This window comes from Pituophis catenifer, unplaced genomic scaffold (genome assembly GCF_029215685.1).
Source record: "Pituophis catenifer annectens isolate HBS135680 unplaced genomic scaffold, rPitCat1.0.hap2 SCAF_2, whole genome shotgun sequence".
NCBI lineage: Eukaryota > Metazoa > Chordata > Lepidosauria > Squamata > Colubridae > Pituophis > Pituophis catenifer.
The window spans coordinates 111800385-111820212 of NW_027256882.1; the positions used below are offsets into that span (position 1 = coordinate 111800385).

At 38.1% G+C, this 19828-nt stretch overlaps 1 protein-coding gene across 1 annotated transcript in view; it reads left to right on the plus strand.

Moving 5' to 3' along the window:
- ADRB2 (adrenoceptor beta 2) overlaps window positions 1-16905 on the plus strand; it is a 61118-nt gene extending 44213 nt beyond the window's left edge. The window contains exon 2 of the mRNA XM_070933970.1: window positions 16848-16905. Within this exon, the coding sequence (XP_070790071.1) occupies window positions 16848-16882 (35 nt within the window). The 3' untranslated portion in view covers window positions 16883-16905. The remainder of the gene's footprint in view (window positions 1-16847) is intronic.
- Window positions 16906-19828: the final 2923 nt, after the last annotated feature.

Sequence of the window (19828 nt, forward strand, 5' to 3'; positions counted from 1 at the left end):
GCGGGAGGCTCTGCCACTGACCCCAACGTCATCAGAACGCTTCTGCGCATACGCAGAAGAGCGCTCGCCCATTGCGAACTGGTAGTAAAGGTAAGTAGAACCCACCCCTGCTGCAAACACTGGTTCAATGGTTTAAGACAGGTGCTGTGCATCTCTGTTCCTATAGAACAGCTGATCTCGGGGAGGTCTTTAGCTGAGCTGATGAAGCTTTGGCTCAGCTTCTGCTTCAGAAGAAATGCTGTCCAATTAATTTTGCTGTGTTGCCTTTGGAGTGGCAGGATGGGCGGTTTCTCATAGGCAGGAACTCCCATCTTGTCCTGGCTCCTGGGATTTCCCCTCTTTTCCTGAAGACCAGTTATCCTTGCGTTTTGCTAACATCCTACCCAACAATGAGAGAAGCATTGCAGAGCAGGGCAAGTACAGTGCTGAGTGTCTGGGAGCAAATGAAGTACATGGTTGTATTGAAGAACTTCAAATTGGTTGCTGAAGTGGGTTATGAACCATTCTGGGGGTGAGGGGGGAAGCAAACTGTTTTGGAAGTCAGGTTGAATGGCAGAGAGGGAGAGGGAATAAAATGAGCTGAGGAATAGCTCCACCTATAATTCCCCTGTTTTATTTCGTGGCCTTTTTGTCATAGTTTTGCTAAGAGTTAACTATTCTATGTAAAATGCTTAGAGACCTAGGGAAAATAGCCTTGTATATTCCCCCACACAAACAAAACCCTGAAAAAGTATAAGTGCGATGGATTCTCTGAAGAGAAGATAATTTTGGGTTGTTTATTTCACACCCATAATCCACATATGAGAATGAAAAAAAAAAGAGTATTTAGATGTTGGGTGCTGTTGCAAGACCAAGTAATTATTACATAGGTAGCAGCTTATATAACACGTAAACACTGAGGGTGAACAATACTGTAATAGTAGTAGTAGTGATGATGATGATTTTTTTGAGGTACATTATATCTCAATTTAAATCCAAAGACAAATCATGCTTAGGGTGACCAACAATAAAAAGGAATATAAAGACTATATTAATTAAAAACACAACGAAAACAAAATTGATTTAATAATGCTAGCCTAACATTTAATCAACAACTAAAAATGCAAGCGCTAGAATGAGCCATATGTCTTGAGGCCCTTTTTGCAACAGAGTGGAAACCAGTCAGAATCCCAGGGAGTGTTTTTCCACTGTTTGGAAATGACTTTACACGGGATGTTCCCACTGGCCTAAGAAGAATGAAATCTATAGATATCATTCTTAATATCTACTAAACTTCCTGGTATCGTTCTAATTTTAGTTATGTGCTGCTGAAGGCTGATATCTGAGAAGGCTTCTATTAAGGCTTTCCTCAAGTATTTACCAATCCCTGGGCTGTTTGGAACTTGACATGTTAAAGCCAACAGCTTAACCAAAGCCCAAAAGGTAATTGGCAATGGATCTTGCAGCAGAGATGTAATCTTACTCTTAATCCTCTAATGTCAACATAATTAACTCATTTGTTTAGCCTTCCTAGTGCAGAAAGGCTTTAGGGTACTGCTCCTATTATCCATATTCCACAGCTAGAGGCCAAGGACAAGGCATTAATTTAGCCCATGATGGGGCAATCCTGTATTTGCCAATGGAATGGGAATAGGAAATGTCTATACGTACTGTTTCTTTACTCTGAATTTATGTTCTACCAGCACTTGCACTTAGCCCTTACAAATCCCTGCCATTCTTTTAATGTTTGGCATGATGGATAAAAATGAAATATTTGAATATATATATATATATATATATATATATATATATATATATATATATATATATATATATAATCTTTTTTAAAAGTTGTATTTATGTGTTTACATGCATTAATACATATCACACTATTCTCTTTCATTGTAAGCAATGATATGCAAAGAGTGGAAAATGAGTAAAAGATAATAAGACAAAGGAATTAAAGTGTGTAATAAGGAAAAAAAAGAAAGAATTATACCTAATTCTGGCAAACCATTTACTGTCTATTCTTGCAAACCATCATCAACATATGTGTGGCATAATCAGATACAATCATCAACATATGTGTGCCATAACCAGATTTAAAATAAAAATAGAACTTAGTGAGATTAACTTATTTTAAAAGCAAACAGACAGCTTTCTTCTGCAATGATAAAATATATTTTCAATGTAAAGAACAGATTAGGAGGGAAATAACTGCCATGTGGAAATCTTTGCTAATCATCAATCAGAAAAATGCTTAAATAATGAATTTACAGGGAGACATTCTGTTGTTGATTGCTATACTGAAAATCAGTGTTAGGGTTAAAATGTAAATCAGCTTTCTGCATGCCAATGCCTTCTGGATACCCTTGACTTATAGTTTTCATAATTCTCTGGCAACTTATCCAATGGCACCAATGTGGAGAAGGTTGAGCTAGGTAACACCATCTTATATCTTGTCTGGAACATCTATTGAGCCTCTAGCTCCATGATGGCAAACCTATGACATGGGTGCCAGAGGTGGCACACAGAGCCATCTCTGCAGGCATGCGAGCCAATGCCCAGGTCAGCTCCATTGCACATGCCTGCGCACCTCCCGTTGGCCAGCTGATTTTGGGGTTTCTGCCGGGAGGCGTGTGCGTGTGCGCATGCATCGGGGGTGGGGGGATGCGGCACCCCCCCATGCCCTGTTTTTGGTCCCAGGAGACTTCAGGGAGGTCTGCTAGCACCAAAACGGGGGTCACGCGCACATGTACCCCTGTAGGGGCTGCAGAGGGGCATTGTATTATGGGTGTCAGCGCTCGCTTTCGGCACCCAAGGAAAAAAAGGTTCGCCATCACTGCTCTAGCTGATTACTTATCTCCAATAATAGTTGAGTAAGTTCTGAAATGAATATGCATGACTATACCGATCAGATAACATAGGCAATCAGTTTCCATCTCATGGAGATATACCATTTTGCATAATGATTACCATTCCTGACTGCTGAGATTTTATAAATAAATAAAATTTTATTGAGAATTATTCTGAGACTTTTCCCCCCTTAATGGGAACTCAGTATGCAAATATTTTAAACAAGCAGATAAAACAAGTCCAGTCTAATGCAGCTCTACATTGAAGAAATTTCTACTTGGTTCATATAACTGCAGAGACCAGCTTCCCAAGTCCATCACGTGCCACTCACAGAATGTGAGTGGTCTGGATGATGGAATCCTAGATGTGGAGCAGACCCTGAAGGTGTTCTGGTTTAATCCCCTGTTTAATGCAGACTTTACCATTCAGGAAGCACAACTACATTCCCATGGGACTGTCTAGGACTAGGTTCTGTTTAACTGCTGCAGGTGGACTCAGTCCATCATCTTTCTAAGTAGCCTGTTTTGTTGCCAACATTGCCTGTGAAGACATTTGGCCTTTTGGTGACCTTGTAATGGTTTGAATTGTTATTTTAAACTTTGTACACTGCCCAAAGTGACTGCGGCAAGATGGGCAGCCATAAAAATTGTATGTATGCATGTAAGTATGACTAAATGAAGTTAACTTATTTAGGTAGGCCAATTCTTTTGGAAGCATACATTCTACATAGGAAATCTCCTTTTGTTCTCTCCATAGTCTTTGAAATTCCATTTCCAGTTTGCTCATAGGAAATTAGTTTTGATTCTATTGTGAAAATGTAAAGTTTTGATTAATTGCTGTTTGCATTTCCTAACTGTCCTTAAAGTGGCCTTGTATGAGATATAGACATCCCTTTTGATAGCTACTGAACAAATTGTGAAAAGAAATTTACATGTGTATGTTACATACTCATGCATCTATATATTACCAGAACTCTTACGTTTTTAACTTTTAACTGGGAGAAATGGTATATTGTAAGGCAAAACTTTTGAACCAAGGTATCTTAGATGAGCTAGCTTACAGAATACATCCAAAATCCAGGACCCATGACTTCCATGGAATTGAAATTTGGCAAATGTTATAAAACATATTATGACATAAAAATCATCATAAAATCATTTATGACATAATACAAAATATAAAATATTTCCTATGGTGAATTACTGACGTTTGTGCTATACAGTTCAATAGGGGCCATTTTCAAGGCAGATACATCTCCGAATATCTCCCTGAATTTTAAAGAAACATTTTAATGCACATTAGAGTCTCTGCCATGGTAGAAGGCATTGAGGGTTTCCTGGTAAGAAAACATCTCTGAAATAAGGACCCAGTGGGTCATGGGTTTTTTAGTACTTACTCTTACTGTAAATGCATCTTGTTGCAAACATACTATTCAAGGTTTAATCAGATCTGCAAATGGTTGCTCATAACCTTCTCAAGATGGAGATTATTCTGCTTGAGAGATCCTATGTTTTGTAGATTAAACAACAGTAATCTTGAATGTGGGTGTCATCAGTAATGTAAGAAAAACAGGGAGAGGGGAAAAGTTCCTGAAAATGTCCTCTATAATGATACATTTTTTGTAGATAGAAGAATACCTCTAATTTCTGAGATTTTGCTCATTCACACTGGGGTCCTGCATGAGGCTAGACTGACTTAAAGGATCAGATATTTATAACAACTAATAATTGTTTAAGGACAGTGCTATCAGACATTTTAAAGACTGCATAGTTTTCCTGCAATCTTGATTCTAGAGAAAGTAACCTTAACCACAAGGAAGAGAAAATAAGGAAGCAGAATATATAGCACATTAGAACACTGTAGAGAAAACTGAATGTTCTTTGTAGCGAAATAATTATTCAGCTCCAAAGAATTTAGTTTAATTATCACCTTTGATGTTAGAGGAAAGTAGATCTGTAAATTACAAAACTAAACTTGACAAAATCATTGGCTCCAAAGAGCAAGCCAGCTAGATGAGCAGAGGACAAAAGTGTTTATTTGCATTGTATAGTTGGAATAGTTGCTTCATTTGTTTAATGTTGTTTTCCTAAGTCACCATCTAAATGCCCTCTTTTATTCCCAAGTCACTATAACCACTGAAAGAGTCATTTATCCAGATGTATGGTCTATTAGCGTCACACTGGGTTTTTGAAGCAACATTCAACATTTAGCAACATAGGGCTAAAATGCTTTCTCTATATGAGGCTGATAAATCCTTCAAATTTCAAAGGTAGTCATTCAAGCTGTGAAAGCTCCAGCTACAATAGTGAGTTCAGGAGGTGGGCATGAGTAATATGCTCCAAATAGCTTTAAATATTTTTTTTTTAAAAAAGACAGTACATGTGACTGCTGAGGACAGGAACAGGTGTAATTCACTTTGGAGTATTTGGTGCTCTCTAAACTTGGTTTTTTGCTTGCAGATGTTGCACATCATCAGTGCTAGAGAGTGTAGGGTTTGCTCTTTGTATATGGTAGCTTGTCCTGCCAGTTGGTGGGATTTTTATCCTTGGTAGTTCTTTGATTAGGGGATTGTTTTTTGCTTGATTGTTTGTCTGGTGTTAATTCCTCCTTATCTGGGTATTGGTTGCCAGAGAGTTGCCAGAGCAAATGGTCTGTTTCTTTCGTTCTTAGCTTTTTTAATTATCTCTTTGAGTGATGTGTTTAATAGATTGTGCTGTAATAGATTGAGTGGTCAGGCATTTTCTGATAAAGTTGTGTAGGTATCCATTTTGTTGGAAGTTGTTGTGTGTTGAAGTCTGTTTCCTTTTTCTTTGTTCTGGGTTGCTGGAATGTGTTTGTACTAGACAAGTACAACCAACACAAGCTACATCAAAACATCTCAGAAACAACCAACAGATTATTACAGCTACATGGTATTGCTGTAAGCACACAAAATAACTAAAGCCCTCCAAAACATCTTAAGTAAACCTAAAGACCGAGGAGCCCAAAAGAAAAAAAAAAACATGTCATTTACAACATTCAGTGCAAGGACTCTTATAGCCACTATGTAGGACAGAATCGGGAACGACTAGCACATATGTGCGAAGGGAACCTTTACCTTTACCTTTAGGACAGAGAGGCAGAAGTCTAGCAGAGCCCATCAATGAACACCAACAGCAGTCACAAGATAAGATGAACATTCCTGAATCTCACAACCCATAGACATACTCAACCATCCTTTCCAATTGGAGAACAGTAAGCATCCTAGAACAGGCTAAATTAAAAAAAAAAAAGGGAGGGAATTTCTGGAAATGTGGCATTCAGACAAATCAGCCATCAGTGGAGATAGAGATAAACTGTTGAGGAATTCACAAAGCAACCCTTGAGTAGCAGGGGTGTGCACATGAAAAGCGATTGAGAGTAGTTAGGAAATAACACAGCCAACACAGAGATACACTGAGTTGTGTTTACTTTCAGGAAATAGTAAAAAAGCACAGTCCAATAAACAGTCCAGGTCATTCACATATAAAGCAGTAGATGGTTAAACAATAGTCCAGGGAAAATCCAATAACAAAGTCTTCTTACCAATCATTGTAGTCATACATGATAAACAGTTGTTCTATATTTGCAAACATTCTGTAAAATGAGGTTGAGCCATTTATTCTTTGTTCATTCAGCAGGAAATTCAATGGCTAGATTCACTCATCTCACAGCCTATAAACCATAATCAAGTAAAGCAGCCATGACTGTTTCCAGGGTCAAGAGATAATGCAGAAGCTTCCCTGAAGTAGCCATGCGAAGAATAATGGTCCTAGGAAACACCATGGCTAGTTTAATGAAAAATAACACAGTTAGTTTAGAGGCTGCATTTTCATTCTTGTGTCTTCCAGCCCACCTAAATCAAATCTGAAGCAATGTATTATCTTAGTTAGCATTTGTTTTTGTTTTCTTTATCATGGAAGTCTTGTAGGCTTCTTGAGACAGTCTGTCCATCCCTGTTCAGAATGCATCTGAATGAATAACTGCTCTTGATCCCAGTGTTTTCTCCTTAAAATAGGCAGTTCTTGTTTACTTAATGCCACTTTGATAGGGTTACAGTGAATCTGAATTTTCCCAAAACGCCTGCATAGAAAGGTTCATTTGGCTGCATGCAATTAGCTCCTTAATTCCTCAGGCACTTTTTTCATGGCTAGACAAGATACGAACGCCATATCATTCCATTAACAACTCAAATCTGGTATCCAATCATTTAGATCACAATGTCTCCTTTTCACAGATATTTTCACATTACTTTCCTGCCCAAGGACTCATCATGGAGAGATGAAATGATTTCCCGGGGGATAGAAATAGAGTTAACACAATATGCTGCAATTCAAGCACTGACCTTGGACAGACAGTCACCGGTTTCAATTCGCTTAACTTTCATAAATGAAACTCACCAAGGACTTCATCTTGCTGTTTTTACTTGTTATAAATACTGGGTTGCTTTTCATATTGCCAGAGAAGGGCTTGGAGATCCTCTTAAGCAATCTGCCACTGCAAACAGTCTCAGGGAAGTCTACAGAAAACTGGCATAGATAAAAGTCAGATACTTATAAATCTTGAAGAGCTAATCCTGATGTCCCTACAGACTCTCAAATCACTCATACTTGTGGATTAAAGAACATGAATCTTTGTAACAAAGAAAAAAAAAATCAACGGGCAACCAAAACGTTGGATGACAATGGCATGCTGAAATATAAGAATAAATTGGCTAGTCGCATGAAAAGTGTCAGGCAAGTTCTGTGGTCAGAGACTGAGGCAAAGAAAAAGGGACTTCAGGGCAGATTTCCTGACCTGTGTGAGGTCTTTGACTAATTTTATAGCATTGACCTCTTCCTCATTTGCTCACAACAATGACATGCCCTAGTAATTTTAATATTATAATGTATTTAATATTAAATACATTTTAGAAATAATAATTGCTTTTTTCCCCTTCCATGTCTTCATTATATTGCCTTCAACTCATTCCTAGCCCCTTCCTGGGGCAGCTTAGAGTTTCCCCCTCACTTTTTGTGTCTTTGTGTATGTGTGTGTGAGAGAGTGAGAGTGAGTGATAGAAAGACAGACAGAGAGAGACAGAGAGATGGGTGGGGATGCTTTAAAGTTGTTTCTTTCTCTTTTCCTAACTTAATTTTTGCTTTGGATGGTGTTTGGCACCTTTCCCTGACCATTTGGCTGCTGATGGGATCAGCGGTTGGGATCTGCCAAGCTCTTATAGGCCCCAGAGGCTGATAGAGGCACGCTTCTTCCCCTCTAGTCACAGGGCAGAGCCATCCAAGGCCATTTTGGCTTGGGATGCTGGCAAGGCTGGAGCCCTAGCTTCTGCAGAGTCATACATCCATATAATGCCCAATAGGCATTTTTCGTTCTGCTTGTCAGACTTATACAGACTCTTTATAAACATAGGTTTAGCGATTTTTTCCAATAGAACTATTTTTAAACCAGGTTCTGTACAGAAGTCTCTTTCAATTAAGAAAGAGTGACTTGTCCTGCTAGCTGTGTTTTTGCTGGTTCTGTCACTATTGGATATGTTATGGTTTTCTCCTACTTGTGCCAACAAGGGATTTCATATGGCTGTATTTTTTTTTATAGTTTTTCAAAGTATTTACCAATATTAAAATACATGTTGTTCATAATTATATTTCTGCACACATCATTGAAAAGTCTACCCTCTTGCTAATAGTTGAAAGATTAGCTACATATCTTGGCAGGCATATAGATAAAGGGTTTCTATTATAACATGGCTGGTTTTAAATTGTAGGCCTTATTACAGTACAAATTCACATGCCTTGTTAGTTATGATAACCTTGATATACAGGGATGTGATGTCAGAACATAAACATTATGTTGAAAATATGCTTCATACACCCCCTATGTACTTGTTAGCATCAGATAAATATATCCTCTAAAAGAAATCTGGGAGTCTGATCACGAGGAAGTAACATTCCCAGAAATATTCAAAACAACTAGTTAACTCTTAGGAATGACACAGCTCTTTCAAATTCCATAAACAATTGCCTTACATCTGGAGAACTATTTCCATCACATGCAGCCAAGTAGCTATAAAGTTTTCTCGTTAATTCTTTTTAATATACAGTACAAGATTTGGAAGTTGTTTATTATCACTATTAGAAATGTGATTTCCAGGCCAGCTAGTAAACTCAATAATCAATTTTGTAACCTTTGATCTCTCGCTTGGTTTACCTTCATCCACCTTACTCTCTGTGTCATGTTTAAAAAAAAAGGGTAGGCTATTGCTTGGTCTGAAAAATTCCACAAAACCTCATGGATGCATATCATCATCATCATCATCATCATCATCATCATCATCATCATCATATCATCATCATCATCTAAAAAATACTCCAGGCAAATAAATCAATTTGTTTACTCAAAATATATTTTTCCAAAATGCCTCCAGACCGTTCTTCTCCAAGTAGATGAAAGGGAATGTAAAATTATGTACGCTGGAGAAAGCTTCTTTTGTCCTGATTGAATACAAAGGTCTAACTTGAATTATTCTGCTGGGATGCAAATGCAGCATGAGGAACAACTGAAATAGGCAGATCAGTCTTTGAGGAGAGGTTGAGGAGGAAAAAAAACTGAACAGTATAGAAATGTGATAAATAAATGCATGAATAAATAATGATTCATTATCTTGATGGGTCTCAGAATCCACAAAAGCTGCTGTACAAGAAAAGCCTCTGGCATGAACTTGTATAAAACATGGCAACAATTTGGCATTCCAATCATTAAGGTATTATGATGGTTTCCAGGAATGAGGGTTTGGCTCCAGATTCTTTGGTCCCTCCCTTAATTTATTATGAATCAGCTCCTACCTTTGCCAAAATTAAGTTAATTCAAAAGGGATTTAGATTGAGCGTTTGTCCTTTCTTTTTTCTGGGCCATTCTCTGTTGATCAAATGAACAATAGGTTACTCATAATCAAATAATCATAAAAAAACGATGAGATCAAATAATATGAAACTCTTATTTGGACAACCTAACACTAAAATCTCTTTCAGTTACAGGAACTTACGGAGTTTCTCACATGATTGGTAATAAATTCGTGTTTTATAGTAATTACGGTGCTAACGCCTTTATCATGCAGCACGTAACCAAGTTCAATAAATTATATTCCCCATATTTGTTTTGCATTGACAGTTCCCTGAACCACCCATTTCTCAGTTTTAATTTTAAAATAGATGACTAATTTTTACAGTAGTGAGGATGCACAATGTTCAATATATTGTTAGTTCTGTTCCATGAGTTACAGATGGATTTAAGCATGAGCTCCAGGGGCAGAATTCATTTTGCAAAACTGTGAAGGATGATAGGATTTCTTCAAGGCTTCTGAAAACCTTTCTTAAAACATTGTCCTTTAAAATGTAGGAGGTGACCTTTAGCTTCAGTGCAAATAAGATCTGGGATTTTGAGTACCAAGTATGCACATGTATGCATACATACAGAGCAGTGGTGGTTGCTCCCGGTTCTGTCCGGTTCTTTAGAACCAGTAGTAAAAGCGGCGGGAGGCTCTACCCACCTGCCCGGACATCATAATTGATTATCTGCGCATGCGCAGAAGCTTCTGTGCATGTGCGCGTGCTCCCATTGCAAACCGCTAGTAAAGGTAAGTAGAACCCAACCCTGATACAGAGAGACAGTAAACACAAGTAAATTTTTATTCCATATCAGAAATGAGAGATGGGTGGCAACCTGTATCTCACTCACTATATGCAGTTCTAATATGCACAAAGTACAATCTGTGTGAAGAAACAATAGCCAGCCAGCTTTGCATAATACCCTCACCTCTGTTCTATTGTGAATGGGAGGAAAGTGGGAAGTAGCCCAGCATTTTTATCAGTCACGATTTAATTTGATTAAAGGTCAAAGAAAGAGTTTTTTTAAAATTCCTTATAGTTTCTTAGGGAAAGTCCACTTATTCTTTAGATTGGTTCTCCCAGGCATCCCTGACACTGCAACAAAACAAAGCAGCTGCAATTTTAACTTAGCTAAAAGAAGAGGATTTATAAGCATACTTTGAAATCTCCATTCATATATGTGCGTTAGTACTTTAGTTATGAAAGAGCAAAAAAAGGAGCAAAAAAAAAGGAAAGATACAATTAAAGTTGTGGGCATAAACACTCTGCACATAATCATGTGGTCTTCCTTTCCAGCTCCAAAAATGACACAGGACTAGGGTAATAAACTGATGTTAATGCATTATCTCACCAGGCTGGTGAGTTGGGTTACAGATCTGAAACTCCATGGTTTTATCTTTAGAAATAATGTGATGCAATTCTGACCTCAGAATGTATCCAGATATAGAATGTGGATATTCTACATCTATTCCATTTTGCTCATAAACTTTCCCAAATAATACAATTGATGATCCGCCAATAGAGTGTAATTATATATAAAAAAAATAAGAGTACTATTATCACATCATCTTATTATTCATTTGCCTTTATTTGCTCCTTCATTCCTGTCACCCAGCTCTGGAACCTTTCAGTCTATTTCATATGTGGATAATATGTTTGAAACACATAACACAAGTAGTTATGTGAATTAAAAAGATTTAATTATTATAACTTGCCACTTAGCCTACTTTGATATATACATCTGTAATTTTATTCCACATTATGTAAATTATCTCCCGTGAAATGTAAAGGATCTAGAATTTCTATATATTTTAATATACTCAACAAGGCCGATTAATAGCACCCTTATTGTCCCCTTCTTTCACAGAAGTATAGAGTTTGGCACTCTTGACTATCACTAGCTTGGCAACAAGACTATTCTTCCCACTAACCAACCTTAAACTTTACAGAGCAAATTTCTAAGGAACAGCTGTTCCACTGTTCCATTTCTTATGTGTATATTCCTGTGGATGTTTGCTGAAGGTTTTGTGCAATATAACTTCCTAGCTACAGCCAAGACACAGTCCATAGTCACCCATCTGTTCATGAATATTGCTTAATATAATAGAAGTGTTTCACGGAAAAACTTATATAGTTTGGCCTATGGGCTCTCTGACTGTTGAGATGTCTTTGTAATTTTACCAGAGTTTGAAGTTCTTTGAGCAAACCAAACAAATGGCATAGATAGCAATAGCAATAGCACTTAGACTTATATACTACTTCATAGTGCTTTTACAGCCCTCTCTAAGCGGTTTACAGAGTCAGCATATTGCCCCCAACAATCTGGCTCCTCATTTTATCCACCTTGGAAGGATGGAAGGATGAGTCAACCTTGAGCTGGTGAGATTCGATCTGCTGAACTGCAGCTAGCAGTCAGCTGAAGTAGCCTGCAGTACTGCACTCTAACCACTGCGCCACCTCAGATCAAGGTTGCTTGAACTAGAACTCCCAACATCCCCCTATCGCAAGCATATTAGTACCTATTGGAGATTGTAGCTCAGCAGTCTGTCATGACATAAAACCTTGTAAAATGAACGTTAACCATCAGCAACTGTCACAATTAATATTTTAATCCTTAGTCACACATGACTCCTTTCTCTTCTGATAACAATTCATTAACGAGAAATACGGTAGCTGTTATCTTCTACTACCTTATATTTATTAAACATTTGAGATAAGCTTTAAAATTTATTAGTGTGAGAGAGTTGGGGAAAGGAAATTCCTTCTCCAAATCCAACAGGCAGATTGTTTCCTGATTTATAAAACAGCAGCAGTATTTCCCATTCCCTTGGAACGGTAAATGGTCATGTTTTCTCTGACATGCTAGGACCCCCAATTGGCAGAGTTGTAATGTGCTCTATAATTAGGATGCAATAAAAGTAGTTAAAAAGAAATTTTTAGATTACTCCAACTTTCTTAGTCCAAATGAAATTAGAATTAATGTAAAGTAGTGTAAACGAGGCCAGCAGTACAAAGTGAGCAGACAAAGTAGCTTTTGTGGTAAGCTTTAATAAATGCAATAAATATTATAAATATTATTTATAAATATTAAATATTATAAATATTATTATGCAATAAATATTGTATAGCAATAGCATTAAGCCTTATATACAGTGGTGAAATGTAAAATTTGTTACTACCAGTTCTGTGAGCGTGGCTTGATGGGGGAGGGGGGGGTAATGTGCCTGGGTGGGCGTGCCCAACTTTTTTTTTTACTTTTAAAAACATTTTTCTACAACCTTAAGAGGTTGCAGAAAAAAATGCTTTAAAAGCCTCTGACGATCCCAACTGAGCCACACAATAATCAGAGGCTTTTTTTTTTTACTTTTAAAAGCATTTTTTCGGCCAAAGAGGTTGTAGGAAAAATGCTTTTAAAAGTAAAAAAAAAACCTCTGATGATTGCGCAGCTCAGCTGGGCATGGGGGGGGGGGAACAGGGATTTTTGCTACCGGTTCTCCGAACCACCCGCCGCCATCGCTATTGGTTTGGGCGATCCGGTCCGAACCGGGAGCATTTCACCTCTGCTTATATACCACTCTATAGTGCTTTACAGCACTCTCTGTGTGGTTTACAGAGTCAGCATATTGCCCCCTACAATATGGGTCCTCATCTGACTGACTCGGAAAGATGGAAAGCTAGGTCAACCTTGAACTTGTCAGAATTGAACTCCTGGCAGTGGGCAAGGTTTTCCTGCAATATTCTAACCATTGCACCACCAGGATTTTCTATATAACTGCCCATCCTGTCGAGCCTAACAACCTGCTCGACACCGCTAACACGTGTTGAAAGCATCGAGGGACATATACATACTTGGTGGTGGTGGCACTGGCTGCAAGCGGCCATCTGCGGGGTGAGGGGAGGTGGTATCGGGTGCGACAGGCTTAGGACGTCTCCAAATGACGCTGCAACCAGCACCTTCGAGAACCAGCTGAGGCGCTTCCGCGCTAACAAGGGTGTGGTGATAAACGGGGGCGCGGTTTAAAAGGGTTAATGAGAAGGGAGGGCTATATAAACGCCCATTTCTACTACACTGTAGCGCCGATTTCATTCGTCTTTACAAGTCACAGCGTGTAGCCGTCCACAGACACGAATAAACCAGCCTGCCAAAAAGAGCTGAAAGGGGTGCTGCTGTGTTTTGATTGCGTCTCGCACGGTCAACCTGAGTCATACATTTTTTTTCCCCAGAAAACAAGTTTACATATCTTATTTCCATATGAAACAAGTTTACATATCTTATTTGCATTAAGTAATGTAAGAGGTAGTATTCTTTCTGAAAGAATGGGCCAGGAATTTGGGGTTCTCTTAAATTCAAAGCCAGAGTCAAATTCTTGCAAAAGAGAAGCCAGGTTTCACAACATCTTCTCAGTGGTGTTATCCCATTCTGAGTTGCTGAATTATGGGCCATTGGCAAGAACAGTACTGTAGGCTTCTTTGGGTTCAATTCAGGAGTTTCATTGATTTTCATAGACGAGAGTTTGGCACCTCTGATTTGACACTTAATATGAATCCTCATTTTTCCCCCTCTCATTTCATGCAAGAGGAATATTTTTTCTTAAGTATTTTTACATTTAAGTTCATCTTATCCTTAGATATTCTTTCTGTTCATTTAATTACACCCAAATGAAAAAGATTTTTTTTCTTCATCTTTGTCTTCTCAATCAAGAATCAAAATCTTGGAAAAGTAACGCAACCTGGAAAATTAATTACAATGTATGATAGAAAGAGACAATCAGATAGTAATGGCGTGATCCCCAGAATGTTTGTTAATATTGCACGTTTTTGGAAAGAAGTGAATAATCACATTAGATAGAAAGGAAACCTACCTAGGATCACTTGTAAGAAGAGAGCCGTATTAGTCTTTAGTAGGCAAAGATGCTTTCTGAATTTTAGTATCTAGGAAGAACTATCTGCTGGGGAGGCAAAAGGCAAGATTGCTGGCCAAGTTGGCTAAGATCACATAACTGAATGTAAAACAAGCTGTGGGGATGGGTGAGCTCATGGCCAAAATGCCTAGAATTTGGAGTAAAAATGGTGGGATAGAATTGGTTGACAGAAAAGACTCTGGTTCCTAAAGGAGTAGGCAGATAACATTTCTCTGTTTTTTTTAAAGTATGAGCAATGAAAAATTGCTTTGAAAGGCATATCAGTTCTCTGAGGTGGGTAAGCAATAATTGTTCTTTCTTCCTATTTCCTAGTATATAGATTTGTCCATACCAAGGGGCCAGGATAAATAAAATACATGTGATTTAGATATAAATACTGCAATTTTAAAGCTAAGACGTGACATTGATTTATTTTAGGCATCTTTTTTTCATTGACTTTCTTCAGTCATTAATTTTCCTTAAGATTTGCTTTTGTATGAATTGTTCTTATTTTGTTTTTCCTCTATCTTTTTAAAGCCCTTTTTATCTTATGCATTTATAAATATTGTAAATCACTCTGAAGTACTTAAAATAAAAAAAAACACTGTATAAATACTTTTAATAATTAATGAAAACACTCCACATATTTATTCTTTTCCTCCAATCTGATAATTTTTAGAGGTAGTGGGGGGGGGGGGAAATATAAAGCTGCATCCCATCCAGAGGTTGTGCATCTCCGGCTCAAATAGTGAATAAAATGCAAAAGTGATATAGTAATAGAAAAAAAAAAAGAAATGATCATCAGCTTTGCTTTAAAGCCAAAAGAATGTGATGCCTGGGCAAACGTTTACGTATATTTTGACAATAAATTGAGATTCAGTCACTTGAGTGCAGGCAGTCCCAATTGTGTTTTCATTCTTATTTCAAAAATATGAATTCCCCTGTGTGTTTTTTTTCCCTTCTTCTCTGCTTTTGCATTCTAGATCAACATTTTCAGTGTTCTCTCTTGCACAATTCCAAGTTTATAGAGGAGAGGTCAATGGCGTGTGTCACCTCTGACTTAGATCCCAACAGCATAGTGGAAAAAGCTAGAGCATTTTGCTCCAATATATATTGCTTTTGACTTCTTTCTATGGAGCTGTGTTTATTATTTGTTATATTTAATGCATCTTTTATTTTCTCGGCCATTAGCCAGGGCATTTGAAGTTCTTTGCTATTTTGCTTTAAACAGTTTTAAAACCTTCTTGATAATTTGGGGTGGGGGGGGGCATTGAATAAGATTATGAGATGAACCAGGGCCATGACTTTGATTAGAAAGAAATATGATAACATGGTAACAAAAGAACAAATGGTGAATAGTGTAAGGACTACAGCTGGTGAGGCAGGAATCAATGCTGCTCAGTGAAACAGAACCTTTGTGTATTTATAGAACAGGTAGATTATAATCTCCAAGCTGGAAAAAAAAGAGAGATTCAAAGGTTATTGGCCTGAAAGGGCAGATGTAAGATTTAAATCTTAAGGTTGACAGACTGATACATTGTGTGATTTTATTTCCTGCATCAGGCAGATCTTCTCCTTATAAGCGACCTCTTTCTTCACTGCAATAATGGACCTAAACTAGCAGCAACGAAGCATTGAGGTTTCTGCTGTTAGTTAGGTGTGAATGCTTTAACCCAATTCCATAATGTTTTGGCAGCATACATTATTAAAAGCAGTTTGAAATACTATAACAGTGAAGAACGATAAACAATTTTAAGAAAGATCTTCAAAAGCCAAGTTTTGTGTGACAGTTAGGGTTAGGATTGAGTAAGAGAAGAAAAACCAAGAGAAGAAAAACCCAGATTCTGGTCTATCCTCAATGGCAGAAGCTCATTAAGGGACTTTGGAGTCAGTCACTCTCTATCAACTCAACCTAATGTCGCAGGATTTGGGGGGGAGGGAGTGGGAGGGAAATGGGATGGCGACCGGAAGGGCATCCGGCCAGTAAACACTCAGCTCCATTCTGTTGCCCAGTCTCCACCCCGCAAAGGATTATGCGGTCATTAAAAGATGATGTTGATGATGATGGGGAAGGGAATGGCAGGGTGGAGTGCTATAAAAGAAAGGTATTATATAAATCTAATAAATAATTAACAATTGTGATATAACTTTTCTAGAGTTAATATATCACCACAACAAGCTAACTAAAATTGGTTCCTTCTATCCACAGAAATCCCTGGGTGTCCTGGAATGGTTGAAAGTTGAATGGATAAAGAACTCCTCACCCTTTGCAGAAGCTTGTGAAGAGACGAGTCCAGGTTCAGCCATATTTCTGTCAGGACGGGAGAACTACACATTCCTTCAAAGAAGGACAAAGGAATGAGCAGAATGGAGTAAGCCAAGACTCCAGATTGTGAAACATGAGGAATCTGCAGTGAATGAATCATTCTGGGACCCAACTAGGAGAAACCAAATTCATTGTGCGAAAGTACTGCTTGAGATTGGATTGGGAGAATCTTCATAGTGCAATAATGAAAACGTTTTCATGGAGCTGAATCATATGAGTTTTCAGCAGCCAGGGAAGAGTTAAAATAATCTTTCACAACCCCACAGGAAATCTCAAGGAACTGAAAGCTTGGGAATATGCTTTCCCATATTATTCTTAGTCTACTAATAAAAAGGACACATGACATCAGGCTTTTTAGGTAGCGGATTGTTAGGATTGGAACCAGATCTTAGTGTAGCCCATGATAATTAGGAAAACAAAAAATAGCCCTGGAACTCATAAACAGGGAAGCACTATTAAAATGGGTTTACAATGCATTCTCAAACTAGTTTCTATTCTTGCAAGTCTTTAGAGAGCCAATTTGTACCGCATAGTTTCAAAAACATTGCTCAATTTTTATTAACTTTTTAACTAACTTTTACTCATCATTTACAGAATCAGTTTTCAATCAGTTTTCAGGGACAAAGTCCACTTTCCTTTAAAGAATAACTGAAAAAGGACATGGTTGGAAGACACTCTTCTCTCTTTCTATATGTATAAATGTTATCTCTTTCTCATATCTTTCTACTTTTAAAAAACCAAACAATCTCTCTCTCTCTCTCTCATATATATATGTAGGTCTTTGGTTATTCGGGTTTTCTCCCGCGTAAAATTGGAAATACCTTGGCGATGTTTCGACGAAGTTTCATTGGTCATCTTCAGGCTGGTGTCTTTGGCCTTGTGACACCAGCCTGAAGATGACGAATGACACTTCGTTGAAACTTCGCCAAGGTATTTCCAATTTTATCTGTGATTTTTTAAAAAATGCCCGATGCTCTTCTATGAATGAGTCAAGTTTGTGGAAGTAGTTTCCCATCTCTTCTACATGGATTTCCTGTTCAGTGTTGTTGTGCAGAATTCTTCACCTCTTCTGATTTAAGAGAAGTCTGTCCTGTTAGTCCTGCTTCTCAGACTAACCCGAGCACAACCAAGCCCCCACCTAAACAGAACACACACCCATCCAGTCAGAGCACAGCCAACCCCCCATCCAATCAGAGCACAGCCAAACCCCCAACCAATCAGAACACACCTCCGCCCAATCAGAACACAGCCAAGCTCCCACCCAATCAGTTCACACCCCCACTGGCAGTTAAAAGGAAGAAACAGCTGTGATCACACACATTGCTCCTAAAAGCACGAAGCCGAGAACACCAGCCTGAAGATGACGAATGAGACTTCGTTGAAACGTTGCCAAGAAACCTCCAATTTTACACGGGATCCCCTTCCTGATGGGAAGGGATTGAATTCTTCTTTTGGATATTGAAAGATCTGGGCTTTTCTGCTTGACTTGTGCCAGCTCATGAATCCTTCCAAATCGCTTTCAAAAAGGGAACAGACTGAATACAAAGTGGACTAAAACAGTGGATCACCAGAGAAAGTAGTGAGAAGTACAAATTGATTAATGGAAAGACCTCAAGGCAACAAAGAATGCTCAAAACTCTGATTTTCTAACAAGTCTTCATTACCTATACATTAAGAATTTTGAGATGTAAAACATTTGATTTCAAATGTAAAGTGTTTCAGCCTTGAAAGAAATACTCAACTTTAAAAATGCAGAAGAAAAGGTTCTTACTCTTGATTATTTTATGTTTGTCCTATAAGATGACAGTCCTTCCCCTGCCAGCCAGCTCAACATTGTGCAGTTGATCAATGAAATAGGCAGCAAGGACTTCCTGTTTCTCCCCAACTGCCCTTTTTGCAACTGAGAGCCACATGCCACTCATTGGCCATGAGTGGCTTATCTGTGATTTTTTAAAAAATGCCCGATGCTCTTCTATGAATGAGTCAAGTTTGTGGAAGTAGTTTCCCATCTCTTCTACATGGATTTCCTGTTCAGTGTTGTTGTGCAGAATTCTTCACCTCTTCTGATTTAAGAGAAGGAATTCCTGTCCTGTAAACTCCGAGAAAGCTATCAGTCTGCACAAAAGCTTTGGTTGACCAGTGATTGTATTGTAGTTTGCACTCAAGGATAGTATGCACATGTGAACCTCTATGCATGATCTGCTTTAGATCCTGCACCTTTAAATCTCATGTAAGAAGAGGGAATGGAAAAAATTGAACTCTGCCTGGCTTTCTTTTTCTTTTTTGCTGTGAAGTTGAGATATAATGGGCTTCCATCAGTGCTGCTCTCCAGTTGTGAAATATATTTATTTATTTATTAGCTGATTGTATTGTAAGAGCAACTTGCAGAGTTTGTCTGGCTTCTTAGGGTTCCTCTCTAAGGAGAGACAATGATGAAACCCATAGGAAGACACTGGCTCAACCAAAATAAAAATGAATCTATTGCATGGTGTTGTCCAAAATCTACTGATATCCATCCAGGTCTACCAGCTACTGTTTTCTTTTTGCTCTACAGATCTAGACACACATTCAGAGGAGAACTTAATGAAGGATGCTGATAACTAATATCCTCTTGGTTCTTTTTTCCGTTACTGCTCCATTAGTGATGCCAGGTGGTGATACCATCTTCACTTGACTATTAACTTTTCCGCCAATTAATCCACAAACTGGACTATATTCCTGTTTGTGGAGTTTATAATACATATGATTATGCTGATCAGGCGAGGATATAATAATCCTTTCTTCCCATGACATTTTCCCAACTTTAAGCATGCAATTTGGCAAGAGACAGGAAAGCAGAAAATTTTCCCACTCCCTCCCAGTAA